Here is a 15683-nt window from a genome sequence, read left to right on the forward strand (position 1 = left end):
TATTTTGCTTCACAGTTCTTTATTTAAAATTTACGTTTTTTTCCCTGAAACTTCCCTCTTAAAGTAAAGGTGCGTGTTATACGCCGATAAATACTGTAAAAGTTTGGACACCCCTGACATAGACTGTCCGCACCACCGGCTCTCACCAGCTGTCATTCTGTAATCGTGACCGGTAAGACTACCCTGCAGTAGAGCGATTAGAAATCGAGGCTTGAAGCGCTCGTGGAAGGGATGATGTAGTTGGTGGTGCGGAGGACGGTCTATGTGGACAGCTTTACCCCGGATGCCTGCATACTTAGATGTGCCTGTTTTAATCATCAACCATGTGAGTTGCTAAATGTTGTACCTTTATTAAATGTAACTATATTGCTACACTTAGAGACGCCTCTCTTCTCTTTTATACTCAGTTGTGACATGACGCTACTTGTATATCAAGACATACAAGTCTCTTAAAAAATGTTGCTTGTCTTGCAAAACGCTCTCAAACCAAGGTTTTACTGTACAATTATATACTGTCTCTGTTTGCAGACACCTGCTTCATTTGCATATCATAACACATGGTGGGGATAGTATTTTAGGGACTGCATTTGTAAGAACCTTCCAGCCTTTAGGTAACTCAAGGGTGCTGCAACAGACTTTGCAAAATTAATGTTTAGATCTATTATTAATTTCGCTATTCAGTATCCATACTGCTGCACTGCTTTATATGATATCTTCACAAATCTACTGAATGTACCCCCAACACATGCTAATACAGATTGTAGATCTTTATTTTTGTTTAAATACAAGACAACATATTTATCGCCTTGCTCAGAGACTAGAATGGACAGACATCTCATTAAAGCAAGACATACCATACAAAGAGCATAAATACAGCTCAGAGTCCAATATCTCAGTCCAGAACAGGAAATAAATAATCAAGTTGATTTGCTTTAAGATTTAATCAAGTATATATGCCGTGGCTGACCACAAAGAGATGGTTTTATATCTTTTTTAGAAGAACTTAATAAATGCAAAAGCTAGTTGAATTCCAGCCAGCAGAGCCCAGGATGCAGCTAGGGAGAAAAAAACAATGCTTTAGGGTACCAAAAACATAGAAAATGCTTTCATATCTTAAACTGTATGTGTCTTTACTATTCATACATGGCTTCTCTATTGGATGGAAAAGAAGACAACTATACTATAATCTTTATTTCATTTCAGGAAGACTGTAGGAAACACAAGGTCCCATAGACTTGAATAGGATGTACCCATGCTGCAGGAGGAGGTAAAAACAAACCTGCTTGGGTAGTTTGTGTTTAACGTAGCGGATTGTATTGATGAGGGCAATAGGGAGGAGGGCTGGGGGAATTTTTGATTATATATAAACTTGTGTTTTATTCCTATTGGTAGAGGTCCTTCCACTCAATTACTTAGAACAATGAGAAAAAATGAGGGAAAGTCCCTATAAGTTGTCCCCAGAAAAGGTGTCCCCATTGGGAACATTTCCTTCATATCCTCATTTGGTTACAGCCATAAGAAAATCAATGTGTTTCCAAGAACATCCAATCCATTCCCCAAACAGGCTTCAAAACAGCAGATTGGGAAGGTGCAGACACTGCTGCTGGTGTTAATAATTATTTATACTTCTATAAAAGGACATTGACAATTAATGAAAAATAGGAGCTGCCAATGCCTCCCTCCATCTGAAAATGCTAGTTTCTGGCTGCCCGGCTGATCCTCTGGTTTATATACTGAGTTGGAACATACTTGTTCTGGCTTGCTGATTCAGACAGCAGTGAAGCCAGAGGGTCAGCATGGCAGCCAAGATACTAACATTTTCTGGAGGTCACCAATTGACTACAACATTTCTCTCTGGTTTTATTTTTTAAGGTTTTTTAAATGAATTTTAGGTTGACTGGACATTGCTGTTTTATGAAAGAAATAACATTGTCCTGAATACAAGTTGTTTTGTTTCACTGCGCTCTGCTTTGCTTTAAAGGCACCAGAAAAATAAAACCCTTGCAATGGGGCCTCTCTAACTGCTGGTTAGGTCCAGGGCTTGAGGAATAAACTGTAATACTTACCTTGTACCTTCCTACAGCATCCTTCTTCCATGATGTGTGAACAGCCCTCCAAAGCCTCCTTTCTATAGTACTCTGGGCAGCGGTCGCCACTGTTGACATCACATACAATACAGAACCAATAGTTCTGCATTGTATATGAGACTGGTGAGTGCCTGTCCACAATGCAGAGCGTTGGAGAGAAAAGAGCGCCAGTGCCCAGGGGATGAAAGGAATATGGAAACATCACAGTCTTTTCCTCTACCCCCTAGATTTAAAAAGCATTTAACCCAGTACAGGAGTTTATGATGATATCTGTGTATGTATATACATGAAATCGAATATGTCTCATGTTATGGGTATATATATATATATATATATATATATATATATATATATATATATATATATATATATATATATATATATATATATATATATATATATATACACACACACACACATTTATCAATATCTATGTATGTATCAATTGCAATGTGCTATTTTATCTGTTTCTGTACTAAAATAAGTATGTCGTTATGTCATGTGTCATGTGCCTCATATAAAGTCCTAATCCTCTCTTTCTATTTCAGCTATAGGGATGGAGGTTACATAGTTACATAGTTACATAGTAGGTGAGGTTGAAAAAAGACACAAGTCCATCAAGTCCAACCTATGTGTGTGATTATGTGTCAGTATTTCATTACATATCCCTGTATGTTGTGGTCATTCAGGTGCTCATCTAATAGTTTCTTGAAGCTATCAATGCTCCCCGCTGAGACCACCGCCTGTGGAAGGGAATTCCACATCCTTGCCGCTCTTACAGTAAAGAACCCTCTACGTAGTTTAAGATTAAACCTCTTTTCTTCTAATTTTAATGAGTGGCCACGAGTCTTGGTAAACTCTCTTCTGCGAAAAAGTTTTATCCCTATTGAGGGGTCACCAGTCCGGTATTTGTAAATTGAAATCATATCCCCTCTCAAGCGTCTCTTCTCCAGAGAGAATAAGTTCAGTGCTCGCAACCTTTCCTCATAACTAAGATCCTCCAGACCCTTTATTAGCTTTGTTGCCCTTCTTTGTACTCGCTCCATTTCCAGTACATCCTTCCTGAGGACTGGTGCCCAGAACTGGACCGCATACTCTAGGTGCGGCCGGACCAGAGTCTTGTAGAGCGGGAGAATTATCGTTTTATCTCTGGAGTTGATCCCCCTTTTAATGCATGCCAATATTCTGTTTGCTTTGTTAGCAGCAGCTTGGCATTGCCTGCCATTGCTGAGCCTATCATCCACTAGGACCCCCAGGTCCTTTTCCATCCTAGATTCCCCCAGAGGTTCTCCCCCCAGTGTATAGATTGCATTCATATTTTTGCCACCCAAATGCATTATTTTACATTTTTCTACATTGAACCTCATTTGCCATGTAGTCGCCCACCCCATTAATTTGTTCATGTCTTTTTGCAAGGTTTCCACGTCCTGCGGAGAAGTTATTGCCCTGCTTAGCTTAGTATCGTCTGCAAATACAGAGATTGAACTGTTTATCCCATCCTCCAGATCGTTTATGAACAAATTAAATAGGATTGGTCCCAGCACAGAACCCTGGGGCACCCCACTACCCACCCCTGACCATTCTGAGTACTCCCCATTTATCATTACTAATTACTAATTACTAATCCATCATGTGCTTCATTTAAAGTCCCAAAACCCCCCTTTTACCCAATTTGTTGCAGGACAGGGGGCTCCACTGCAATAGATTTTATTTGTTTAAACTCAGAGTTCATCTTTAAGGGACTGAGATACATGATTTTCTATATAATGGTTCAAGCAGTTAAAGCAAGAAAGTCACCTTTCATTTATTCCTTTATGTCTTTTAGGGGTTTTAAAAAAAATGTTTTATAGCTTTTTATAGCGTCCTAATATGCGAAACAGTTTGGCTTCCTCAGCCAGTATAAATGCTAGAGATGAAAATGGTTTTGCTGATCCTTCCTGACCAAACATCAAGGGGAAGTGAACACCTAGAAAAATGCATAATGACTTACAGTATTCAGCAACTATTGTTCTATAGGTTCATTTTGTATGAGATAACAAGCTATGTTATATTAAAATATCTGAAATGGAAGGGCTGATATAGAATGACTGGAATAAAAGTAGATCCCAGCAACACCTCTTCTATCATTTTCTCTTAGAATTCAGATGATAAATGACTAGATAATCTGGGCAACAGCACCGTAGTTACTAAAAGATTCTTTACAGCAGAAGAGCTGCAGGGACAGCCTTGTCAGACTTCTAAACTGACAGCTAATCCTTCTATGCTACATTATCATATATATCTTCATCATCTGTAAATCTTACCTGTATGTTTTCCAGCGCTGACTGCAAAGTCAAATTTGGCTGCATGAAATACAAAATAATAATTAATGGAATGCTAAAGAAATGTTGATTAATATTTATTCAATATCAAAACCAATAAGTGGAATACTACACCAGCATAAGTCAATGTAGTTAAATTAAGTGTATTTTTTAGTCTTCAACAGAGTGGGGAAGTGTTGGCCCCTTTGTTAAAGCAGTAGTAAACCGCAGGTGGTAAAAAAAAAAAAAATTCCTGCAAAGCAATGTCTTAATGTGCTAGTATGCGTCACATACTAGCACATTATGATAGACTTAGAACGAAGCCCTCCAGCGCCACAATGTCACCGCTGAGACAGTTGACATCTTCCCCCAGTCTTCCTTTCTGGTTCGCGGCCTCAAGCTACATGAATGGCTGGGGGGCGCGATGATGTCACTCCCGCGCATGTGTGCAGGAACTGCCGTTTACAGCACGGGCTCTGAAGGTCCGGCAATGTAAGCCAGCCGTTCAGAGCGCGTGCGCCGGTGATGTCATTGGCTGCATGTACTCTGAATATCTCCTAAACTGTGCAAGTTTAGGATATATTCACAGTACCTTGAGGTAAGCCATATTATAGGTTTACCTGTAGGTACAAGTGGTGTAACAGAGTTTACTACCACTTTAATTTTTTATTGCTCTCTGTGTCCCTGCTGGGGAAATTCCCTTCTCTGTTTGTCCTGCTGATCACTGTCAGAGACTGAAAGTGAGGGGACATCTAAAACGTTTGAGCTGTCACAACTAGAGGTGAGGAAATATCCTCCCATGGGGCACCTGCTCCAGTAACAACTCTCTAGTATAGGAATTCCAATCACTTTGGAGAGATTTACTGACATTTTCTATTGTGACTCCAGGACAGGAAATTAAGAGAAGTCTTTCCAGTGAGAAATAGGCAGAACGGAATGACCTAGCACAGGGTTTTAAAGTGGTTCTAAAGGTTGAAGTTTTTTTACCTTCATGCATTCTATGCATGAAGGTAAAAAATCTTCAGTATGCAACTCTCCCCTCACAGTCCTCCCTAATACTTATCCGAGACGGATCTCGATCCAGCGATGTGCAATAGAACAGCTGATCTCCAGTGTCTCTGCCTCCTCATTGCCTCCCGCTGCTCTCAATCACAGCCAGTGAGGTGGTAGCAGGGGCGGGGCTTAGCCCAGTTCTGTGGGTTTTATAGGCACACACAGCGGGGCTCTGGAGGGAGCATGCACGAGTGCCCCCATAGCTTGCTGTCGGGGCACTGGTGGAAGAGGAGGAGCCAGGAGCACCGGCAGGGGACCTGAGAAGAAGAAGATCGGGGCTGTTCTGTGCAAAACCATTTCACAGAGCAGGTAAGTATAAGATGTTTGATATTTAAAAAAAAAAAAAAAAAAAAAACTTTAATTTTAAGTTTAATATCACTTTAACCCTTGCCTGCTCTAAAAAATTAAAAAAAAATAATGTTTTGGCTTTACACTTTAAAGCTGCACTCCAGCCTTACTTTCACTCATGCACAGGTGTGTAGGCTCCTCTCCTGTACAGAAATTCCATACTCTGATTTCACTGCACACTGTGAACTACTCACAATATGCATTCGGAGCTGCAGCAGGTCAGATGAAGCCTGCCTCTTTTCCTGGCTCAAGAACTTCCAATATCATTTAGCACTTTCCTCCCCAGCCCAGCTCTTTTTTATTTATTGTATTGCAGTTCTTTCAACCATGAAAACTCAGTATCAAATGTGGGTGTTACCTAGGGTGGTCTGCATGCAAACACAATCTGCCTTGGAACGCCCTCAAGACTGAAATCTATTTTGATATTTGTATAAGATCTCCCAACAGCCAGCCAACTTCCTGCATCAGGGCTGAGGGCTCTTCAGGAGAGTAATGAAGCAGAGTGTTGTGATGTTTTAAGAAAGTTATATAGCACCCTCTGGACCCTCCCACCAGCCATAATCTGCCTGCATTGCATAGAAAAGCACAGAAAACCAGTGATGACATTACTGAGCCATAATAAAGTAAAAAGTTTTATTTTAAAATGCCATTAGCATGAGAAAAATTTTCAGATTAACCACTTGACGACCGCCGCACGATGATGTATGTCGGTAGAGCGGCACGGGCAGGCAAAAGGACTTACAGGTACGTCCTTGCCTGCCCACGGGTGGGGGGATCGGACCCCCCCCGGTGCCTGCAACAGTCGTCAAATCCTCCCCGGCGATCGATGGTGAGGGGGAGGCCATCCATTCGTGGCCCCCCCCTCGCGATTGCTCCCAGCCAATGGGATCATTTCCCTGCCTCTGTATTGTACACAGAGGCAGAGGAAATGATGTCATCTCTCCTCGGCTCAGCATTTTCCGTTCCGGCGCCAAGGAGAGAAGACTGTAATGTGAGTGCACCAAACACATACACACAGTAGAACATGCCAGGCACACATTACACCCCCCTTTACCCCCCGATCACCCCCCCCCCCCCCCGTCACACTGACACCAAGCAGTTTTTTTTTTGTTTTTTTTTCTGATTACTGCATGGTGTCAGTTTGTGACAGTTACTGTTAGCCCCCTTTAGGTCTAGGATACCCCCCTAACCCCCCCCCAATAAAGTTTTAACCCCTTGATCACCCCCCGTCACCAGTGTCGCTAAGCGATCATTTTTTTGATCGCTGTATTAGTGTCACTGGTGACGCTAGTTAGGGACGTAAATATTTAGGTTCGCCGTCAGCGTTTTATAGCGTCAGGGACCCCCATATACTATCTAATAAATGTTTTAACCCCTTGATTGCCCCCTAGTTAACCCTTTCACCACTGATCACCGTATAACCGTTACGGGTGACGCTGGTTAGTTCGTTTATTTTTTATAGTGTCAGGGCACCCGCCATTTATTACCGAATAAAGGTTTAGCCCCCTGATTGCCCGGCGGTGATATGCGTCGCCCCAGGCAGCGTCAGATTAGCGCCAGTACCGCTAACACCCACGCACACAGCATACGCCTCCCTTAGTGGTATAGTATCTGAACGGATCAATATCTGATCCGCTCAGATCTATACTAGCGTCCCCAGCAGTTTAGGGTTCCCAAAAACGCAGTGTTAGCGGGATCAGCCCAGATACCTGCTAGCACCTGCGTTTTGCCCCTCTGCCCGGCCCAGCCCACCCAAGTGCAGTATCGATCAATCACTGTCACTTACAAAACACTAAATGCATAACTGCAGCGTTCGCAGAGTCAGGCCTGATCCCTGCGATCCCTAACAGTTTTTTTGGTAGCGCTTTGGTGAACTGGCAAGCACCAGCCCCAGGCAGCGTCAGGTTAGCACAGTACCGCGAACACCCACGCACGCACCGTACACCTCCCTTAGTGGTGTAGTATCTGATCGGATCAATATCTGATCTGATCAGATCTATACTAGCGTCCCCAGCAGTTTAGGGTTCCCAAAAACACAGTGTTAGCGGGATCAGCCCAGATACCTGCTAGCACCTGCGTTTTGCCCCTCCGCCCGGCCCAGCCCAGCCCACCCAAGTGCAGTATCGATCGATCACTGTCACTTACAAAACACTAAACGCATAACTGCAGCGTTCGCGGAGTCAGGCCTGATCCCTGCGATCGCTAACAGTTTTTTTGGTAGCGTTTTGGTGAACTGACAAGCACCAGCCCCAGGCAGCGTCAGGTTAGTGCCAGTAGCGCTAACACCCACGCATGCACCGTACACCTCCCTTAGTGGTGTAGTATCTGAACGGATCAATATCTGATCTGATCAGATCTATACTAGCGTCCCCAGCAGTTTAGGGTTCCCAAAAACACAGTGTTAGCGGGATCAGCCCAGATGCCTGCTAGCACCTGCGTTTTGCCCCTCCGCCCGGCCCAGCCCACCCAAGTGCAGTATCGATCGATCACTGTCACTTACAAAACACTAAATGCATAACTGCAGCGTTCGCAGAGTCAGGCCTGATCCCTGCGATCCCTAACAGTTTTTTTGGTAGCGTTTTGGTGAACTGGCAAGCACCAGCCCCAGGCAGCGTCAGGTTAGTACCAGTACCGCGAACACCCACGCACGCACCGTACACCTCCCTTAGTGGTGTAGTATCTGATCGGATCAATATCTGATCTGATCAGATCTATACTAGCGTCCCCAGCAGTTTGGGGTTCCCAAAAACGCAGTGTTAGCGGGATCAGCCCAGATACCTGCTAGCACCTGCGTTTTGCCCCTCCGCCCGGCCCAGCTCAGCCCACCCAAGTGCAGTATCGATCGATCACTGTCACTTACAAAACACTAAACGCATAACTGCAGCGTTCGCGGAGTCAGGCCTGATCCCTGCGATCGCTAACAGTTTTTTTGGTAGCGTTTTGGTGAACTGACAAGCACCAGCCCCAGGCAGCGTCAGGTTAGTGCCAGTAGCGCTAACACCCACGCATGCACCGTACACCTCCCTTAGTGGTGTAGTATCTGAACGGATCAATATCTGATCCGATCAGATCTATACTAGCGTCCCCAGCAGTTTAGGGTTCCCAAAAACGCAATGTTAGCGGGATCAGCCCAGATACCTGCTAGCACCTGCGTTTTGCCCCTCCGCCTGGCCAAGCCCAGCCCACCCAAGTGCAGTATCGATCGATCACTGTCACTTACAAAACTCTAAACGCATAACTGCAGCATTCGCAGAGTCAGGCCTGATCCCTGTGATCGCTAACAGTTTTTTTGGTAGCGTTTTGGTGAACTGGCAAGCACCAGCGGCCTAGTACACCCCGGTCATAGTCAAACCAGCACTGCAGTAACACTTGGTGACGTGGCGAGTTCCATAAGTGCAGTTCAAGCTGGTGAGGTGGCAAGCACAAGTAGTGTCCCGCTGCCACCAAGAAGAAGACAAACACAGGCCCGTCGTGCCCATAATGCCCTTCCTGCAGCATTCGCCAATCCTAATTGGGAACCCACCACTTCTGCAGCGCCCGTACTTCCCCCATTCACATCCCCAACCAAATGCAGTCGGCTGCATGAGAGGCATTTTCTCTAATGTCCTCCCGAGTACCCCTATCCAACGAACCCCCCCAAAAAAGATGTTGTGTCTGCAGCAAGTGCGGATATAGACGTGACACCCGCTATTATTGTCCCTCCTGTCCTGACAATCCTGGTCTTTGCATTGGTGAATGTTTTGAACGCTACCATACACTAGTTGTGTATTAACGTAGGGTACAGCATTGCACAGACTAGGCACCGATTACAGTTATAAAAGTAAGTTACAAAAAAAAGTGTTAAAAAAAAAAAAAAAAAAAAATAGTTGTCGTTTTATTGTTCTCTCTCTCTATATTCTCTCTCTATTGTTCTGCTCTTTTTTACTGTATTCTATTCTGCAATGTTTTATAGTTATTATGTTTTATCACGTTTGCTTTTCAGGTATGCAATTTTTTATACTTTACCGTTTACTGTGTTTTATTGTTAACCATTTTTATGTCTTCAGGTACGCCATTCACGACTTTGAGTGGTTATACCAGAATGATGCCTGCAGGTTTAGGTATCATCTTGGTATCATTCTTTTCAGCCAGCGGTCGGCTTTCATGTAAAAGCAATCCTAGCAGCTAATTAGCCTCTAGACTGCTTTTACAAGCAGTGGGAGGGAATGCCCCCCCCCCCACCGTCTTCAGTGTTTTTCTCTGGCTCTCCTGTCTCAACAGAGAACCTGAGAATGCAGCCGGTGATTCAGCCAGCTGACCATAGAGCTGATCAGAGACCAGAGTGGCTCCAAACATCTCTATGGCCTAAGAAACCAGAAGCTACGAGCATTTCATAACTTAGATTTCGCCGGATGTAAACAGCACCATTGGGAAATTGGGAAAGCATTTTATCACACCGATCTTGGTGTGGTCAGATGCTTTGAGGGCAGAGGAGAGATCTAGGGTCTAAAAGAACCCCAATTTTTTCAAAAAAAGAGTACCTATCACTACCTATTGCTATCATAGGGGATATTTACATTCCTTGAGATAACAATAAAAATGATAAAAAAAAAAAATGAAAGGAACAGTTTAAAAATAAGATAAAAAAGCAAAAAAAATAATAAAGAAAAAAAAAAAGCACCCCTGTCGCTAAGGCGAACGCAAGCTTCGGTCTGTCGTTAAACGTAAACAGCAATTGCACCATGCATGTGAGGTATCACCGCGAAGGTCAGATCGAGGGCAGTAATTTTATCAGTAGACCTCCTCTGTAAATCTAAAGTGGTAACCTGTAAAGGCTTTTAAAGGCTTTTAAAAATGTATTTATTTTGTTGCCACTGCACGTTTGTGCGCAATTGTAAAGCATGTCATGTTTGGTATCCATTTACTCGGCCTAAGATCATCTTTTTTATTTCATCAAACATTTGGGCAATATAGTGTGTTTTAGTGCATTAAAATTTTAAAAAGTGTGTTTTTTCCCCAAAAAATGCTTTTGAAAAATTGCTGCGCAAATACTGTGTGAAAAAAAAAATGAAACACCCACCATTTTAATCTGTAGGGCATTTGCATTAAAAAAATATATAATGTTTGGGGGTTCAAAGTAATTTTCTTGCAAAAAAAAAAAAAATTTTTTCATGTAAACAAAAAGTGTCAGAAAGGGCTTTGTCTTCAAGTGGTTAGAAGAGTGGGTGATGTGTGACATAAGCTTCTAAATGTTGTGCATAAAATGCCAGGACAGTTCAAACCCCCCCCAAATGACCCCATTTTGGAAAGTAGACACCCCAAGCTATTTGCTGAGAGTCATGTCGAGTCCATGGAATATTTTATATTGTGACACAAGTTGCGGGAAAGAGACAATTTTTTTTTTTTTTTTTGCACAAAGTTGTCACTAAATGATATATTGCTCAAACATGCCATGGGAATATGTGAAATTACACCCCAAAATACATTCTGCTGCTTCTCCTGAGTACGGGGATACCACATGTGTGAGACTTTTTGGGAGCCTAGCCGCATATGGGACCCCGAAAACTAAGCACTGCCTTCAAGCTTTCTAAGGGCGTAAATTTTTGATTTTACTCTTCACTGCCTATCACAGTTTCGGAGGCCATGGAAAGCCCAGGTGGCACAAAACCCCCCCAAATGACCCCATTTTGGAAAGTAGACACCCCAAGCTATTTGCTGAGAGGTATAGTGAGTATTTTGCAGACCTCACTTTTTGTCACAAAGTTTTGAAAATTGAAAAAAGAAAAAAAAAATGTTTTTTCTTGTCTTTCTTCATTTTCAAAAACAAATGAGAGCTGCAAAATACTCACCATGCCTCTCAGCAAATAGCTTGGGGTTTCTACTTTCCAAAATGGGGTCATTTGGGGGGGTTTTGTGCCACCTGGGCATTCCATGGCCTCCGAAACTGTGATAGGCAGTTAAGAGGTGTGCGCAGCTTATTGCATTAGGGTGTGCACCACAAAGCTCAAACTCTCATGCCTTTCTCTGAGGCCTCAGCTGCACTGAAGCATAGTAAACACAGTTTACTATACTTCAGTTATGAATGAACACAGTGCGTGTATTCACTATGTTCATTTATAAAAGGAAGGGCCATCAAATGACATAGTTACTAGCCTCTTCCCCCACTCTCCATTCTGAAACATCCCCCACAGCAGCTGGAGGGAGAGGAAGCAGCACTGTGGCAAGGGGGGGGGGGGCAGGCACTAGGGGGAACCGCCATTGCAAACAGTGATTAGGGTGCGCCTGGCACACCGCTTGCGCACGCCTATGGCAGTGTCCCTGCCAGGAGAGCACAGTGATTACTGTTATACCCTGTACACACGATAGGATTTTCCTACAACAAAATCCATGTTTTTTTTCCGAGGGATGATGGTTCAAATTTGTCTTGCATACACACGGTCAGACAAAGTGGGTCGGAAATGCCGAACGCCAAGAACGCGGTGACAAACAACACATATGACGAGCCTAGAAAAATGAAGTTCAATAGCCAGCGCGGCTCTTCTGCTTGATTCCGAGCATGCATGGAACTTTGTGCGTTGGAATTGTGTACACACGATCGGAATTTCTGACAACGGATTTTGTTGTCGGAAAATTTGAGATCCAGATCTCAAATTTTGTGTGACGGAAATTCCTATGGAAAATGTGTGATGGAGCCTACACACGGTCGGAATTTCCGACAACAAGGTCCCATCGAACATTTCCCATAAGAAAATCCGACCGCGTGTACGGGGCATAAGTGTCTATAATAGCCGCTAGCAATAATCGCATGTCAAATCCGACAGGCTGATTGTACCGAATTTGATCGATTGATCAACTTGGGTACATTCAGCCTGCCCATACATGGTCTATGTCCGTCTTAAGAAGTGGACTTATTTTTCTACAGTCTCAAACATATTCACAACTTTAGGGCAATTCTTATTCTGATAGATAGTTGAAGCAAAGTAAACAGTTCGTAATAAGAACTCATTGATACATAATGCACTTTGAGTGCTAAAAAGATGGACCTTGGTGAAGACACTATGGAGTCGTTTTACTATAAATGTTATTTTCACTTTTGCTGATAAAACACCCATATATGTGCAGGGATTATAAAAAATAGGATTAATAAATTAAAAGACTGTCTTATGATAATATTATGACAAATAAAACACATTTCTGTGCATATATAAATGATAGTTATTGTGACATACCATCAATGGGTAGGCCTATCTCGACTTCATTAGTAGCTGTGTTGAAAGATTTAGCACGGGTGCACTGTGAAGAACAAGCAAAAAAAAATCAAAAGCTGTGAGACTGGTTTACATGTCTGATATTTTAATTGTAAATAGCAAATCATGATGATTTTCTAGATTTTTATTATAGCATAATTGCCAGCAGCAACATCTATTCACACATGCATATAGGCATGATTTTCAAAACATAACATACGTGTGCGTGACGGTGCCAGCGGCTGTGCACATGACATTTTCTGTTTTGCATTCCTGTAGGCAAAATTGCACTGCAGCTGTGGCTCTTGAGCACCACAACAATAGATGTATTTTACACTGTACACCTATATGCTGTACTTAATTGCTACTGCATGCCACAAGGCCTTAAAAAAACAGTGTTCTGTTGTCTCACTGTATAGGGTCCATACGGTAATTTTTGCTGACTAGGAGCAGACCCCTGCTTATTGAACCCAAAGATCCCTTTTCCTCATGTGCAATAACAGGATCCTCATTCTGTATTTTGGTTCAGTCCTTCCATTCATATATATTTACACACATCATACTGTAGGTCATTATAAAATACTGTATGGTTATACAAACTCAGGAACTAAGGTTCTCGTCCCATGAACAAGATTAAATGAAACTCTGTCTGTCATCTGCATGGAAATACTTGTCAACCAAGCAATAAAAGGATCTGAATAATAAGTCATGAATGCTTACTTTTTTTCCATAGGCCCTAATGGTAAAGTAATTGCCCTGCAGGCTCCCAAGTAAATGGTTTCTCCATAAGTCCTATGAAGATACGGTTGCACATGCACATTTCCCAGCCAGCTTGAAGAAGGACCACAGCACTACCCAACATAGGCCATGGCCCCAAATCTAGGTGACCTGCTAATCTGAGGTATGTAGAGGATGTCTAGTAGCATAAGGAGAAGAAAAGGAGCTTTTAGAGCCCAACTCCAGGCTGCTGCTAAAGTGGTTGTAATGTCAGAAGCTTTTTTTACATTACTGTATTCCATGCAATAAGATGAAAAACCTTCTGCAGGCAGCTCCTCCTACCTGATCCCAATCTCGATTCAACACTGTGCATGAGAGCCGAGGCTCTCTTACTCCTTATTGGCTCAGATACAGCAGCGGAGCAATTGGCTCCCACAGCTGTCAGATTCAGTGATGAGGAAGCGGGGATGGGGCCAAGCCCAGATCTATGTGTCTTATGGACACACAGAGCAGAGCTTTGGGGTGAGCACTCACGGGTGCCCCCATAGCAAGCAGCTTGCTGTGCGGGCACTCAGTGGGGGGAGGAGCCAACAGGGCACCCGAGAGGAGTATTAGGCTGCTTTGTGCATAATTTACCCATGCAGGGTCCCCCAAGCATTTAATGGGTAAATGCTCATTTGGCTAGGGAGAAAGTACAAATACTTTATTCCTCTCTGTCTGGCAACCAGTGCTTTCTTTCGCTGTCTGCAACTTTTCTGACAATCACTTACAGGATATATGTTTATTTAATAGTACTTAAAGGGTTACTAAACCCTCAATGTTTTTTTTTATTTTTTTTTTTAAATAACAAACATATCATACTTACCTCCACTGTGCAGTTTTGTTCTGCACAGAGTGGCCCCGAACCTCGTCTTCTGGGGTCCCCTGGTGACGCTCGCGGCCCCTCCTGGCACCTGGAAACCCCCTAGGTGAAGCTCTCCCCATTGGGTTACTGTGCGGGCATGCTCCCGAGTCCAGCATTTGCATCCATAGACACAGAATGCCGCTCGGCCCCGCCCCCTGGCATCATTGGATTTGAATGACAGCAGCGGAAGCCAATGGCTGTGCTGCTATCAAACTATCCAATCAAGAGCCGAGAACCCCCCCAGTAGATCAACCAGCATGAATATTAGGAGGGTTTTTTTGAATCTGCAGACACCAACAGAGAATATGGGCTCAAGGGCTGTTATGTTGTTAGATGTGGTTAAAGCTTTTGATAGCCTGGAGTGGGAGTATATCTGGCGGGTCTTGAGAGAATTTGGTTTTGGTCCCTCATTCATTAGCTGGGTTAAAATATTGTATAATGATCCCAGTGCAAAAGTTAGAGTTAATAATGATTATTCTGATGGGTTTCAACTAGAAAAAGGAACAAGGCAGGGGTGTCCTTTGTCACCCCTGCTTTTTGCACTGGCAATGGAGCCATTGGCCATTGCAGTAAGGCAAAATAGAAATATGGAAGGATTCCGGAGGAGGTCTGAAGAGGAGAGGATTGCATTATATGCGGATGATGCCCTCATATTCCTGGGAGATACACAGCAATCCCTTAAACAGGTGATAAATATCTTTTCAGAATTTGGAAGACTCTCTAGTCTGACTATAAATTGGGAGAAATCGGTACTTTTACCAGTAGATCCCATTAGGAAGCAAATTCCATTAGAGAACATCCAAATGGAAATAGTAGAGATAACGTAATATTTAGGCGTATACATAACAAAAGATCCAAATAAATATATAAATAACAACATAGTTCCCCTGTTAACTAAATTTAAACATAAAATTTAAATACGGAGGCGTCTTCCATTATCAATTGCAGGGAGATGTAATCTGATGAAATACTGTGGATGTGTTATTGCTGTGGAGTAATTGGTTTTGTTGCATAATTCTCCAATATGGATACATGGGAAATGGTTTAA

At 43.0% G+C, this 15683-nt stretch overlaps 1 protein-coding gene across 1 annotated transcript in view; it reads right to left on the minus strand.

Moving 5' to 3' along the window:
• Positions 1–371: 371 nt before the first annotated feature.
• The window catches only part of LOC141127593 (uromodulin-like), a 52324-nt gene continuing 37012 nt past the window's right edge, over positions 372–15683 (minus strand). The window contains exons 8-10 of the mRNA XM_073614199.1: positions 12997–13060; positions 4391–4429; positions 372–1055 (exon numbers count right to left, since the gene is read on the minus strand). Coding sequence (XP_073470300.1) covers positions 994–1055; positions 4391–4429; positions 12997–13060 — 165 coding nt within the window. The 3' untranslated portion in view covers positions 372–993. The remainder of the gene's footprint in view (positions 1056–4390; positions 4430–12996; positions 13061–15683) is intronic.

This window comes from Aquarana catesbeiana, linkage group LG02, assembly GCF_042186555.1.
Source record: "Aquarana catesbeiana isolate 2022-GZ linkage group LG02, ASM4218655v1, whole genome shotgun sequence".
NCBI classification, from domain to species: Eukaryota; Metazoa; Chordata; class Amphibia; order Anura; family Ranidae; genus Aquarana; species Aquarana catesbeiana.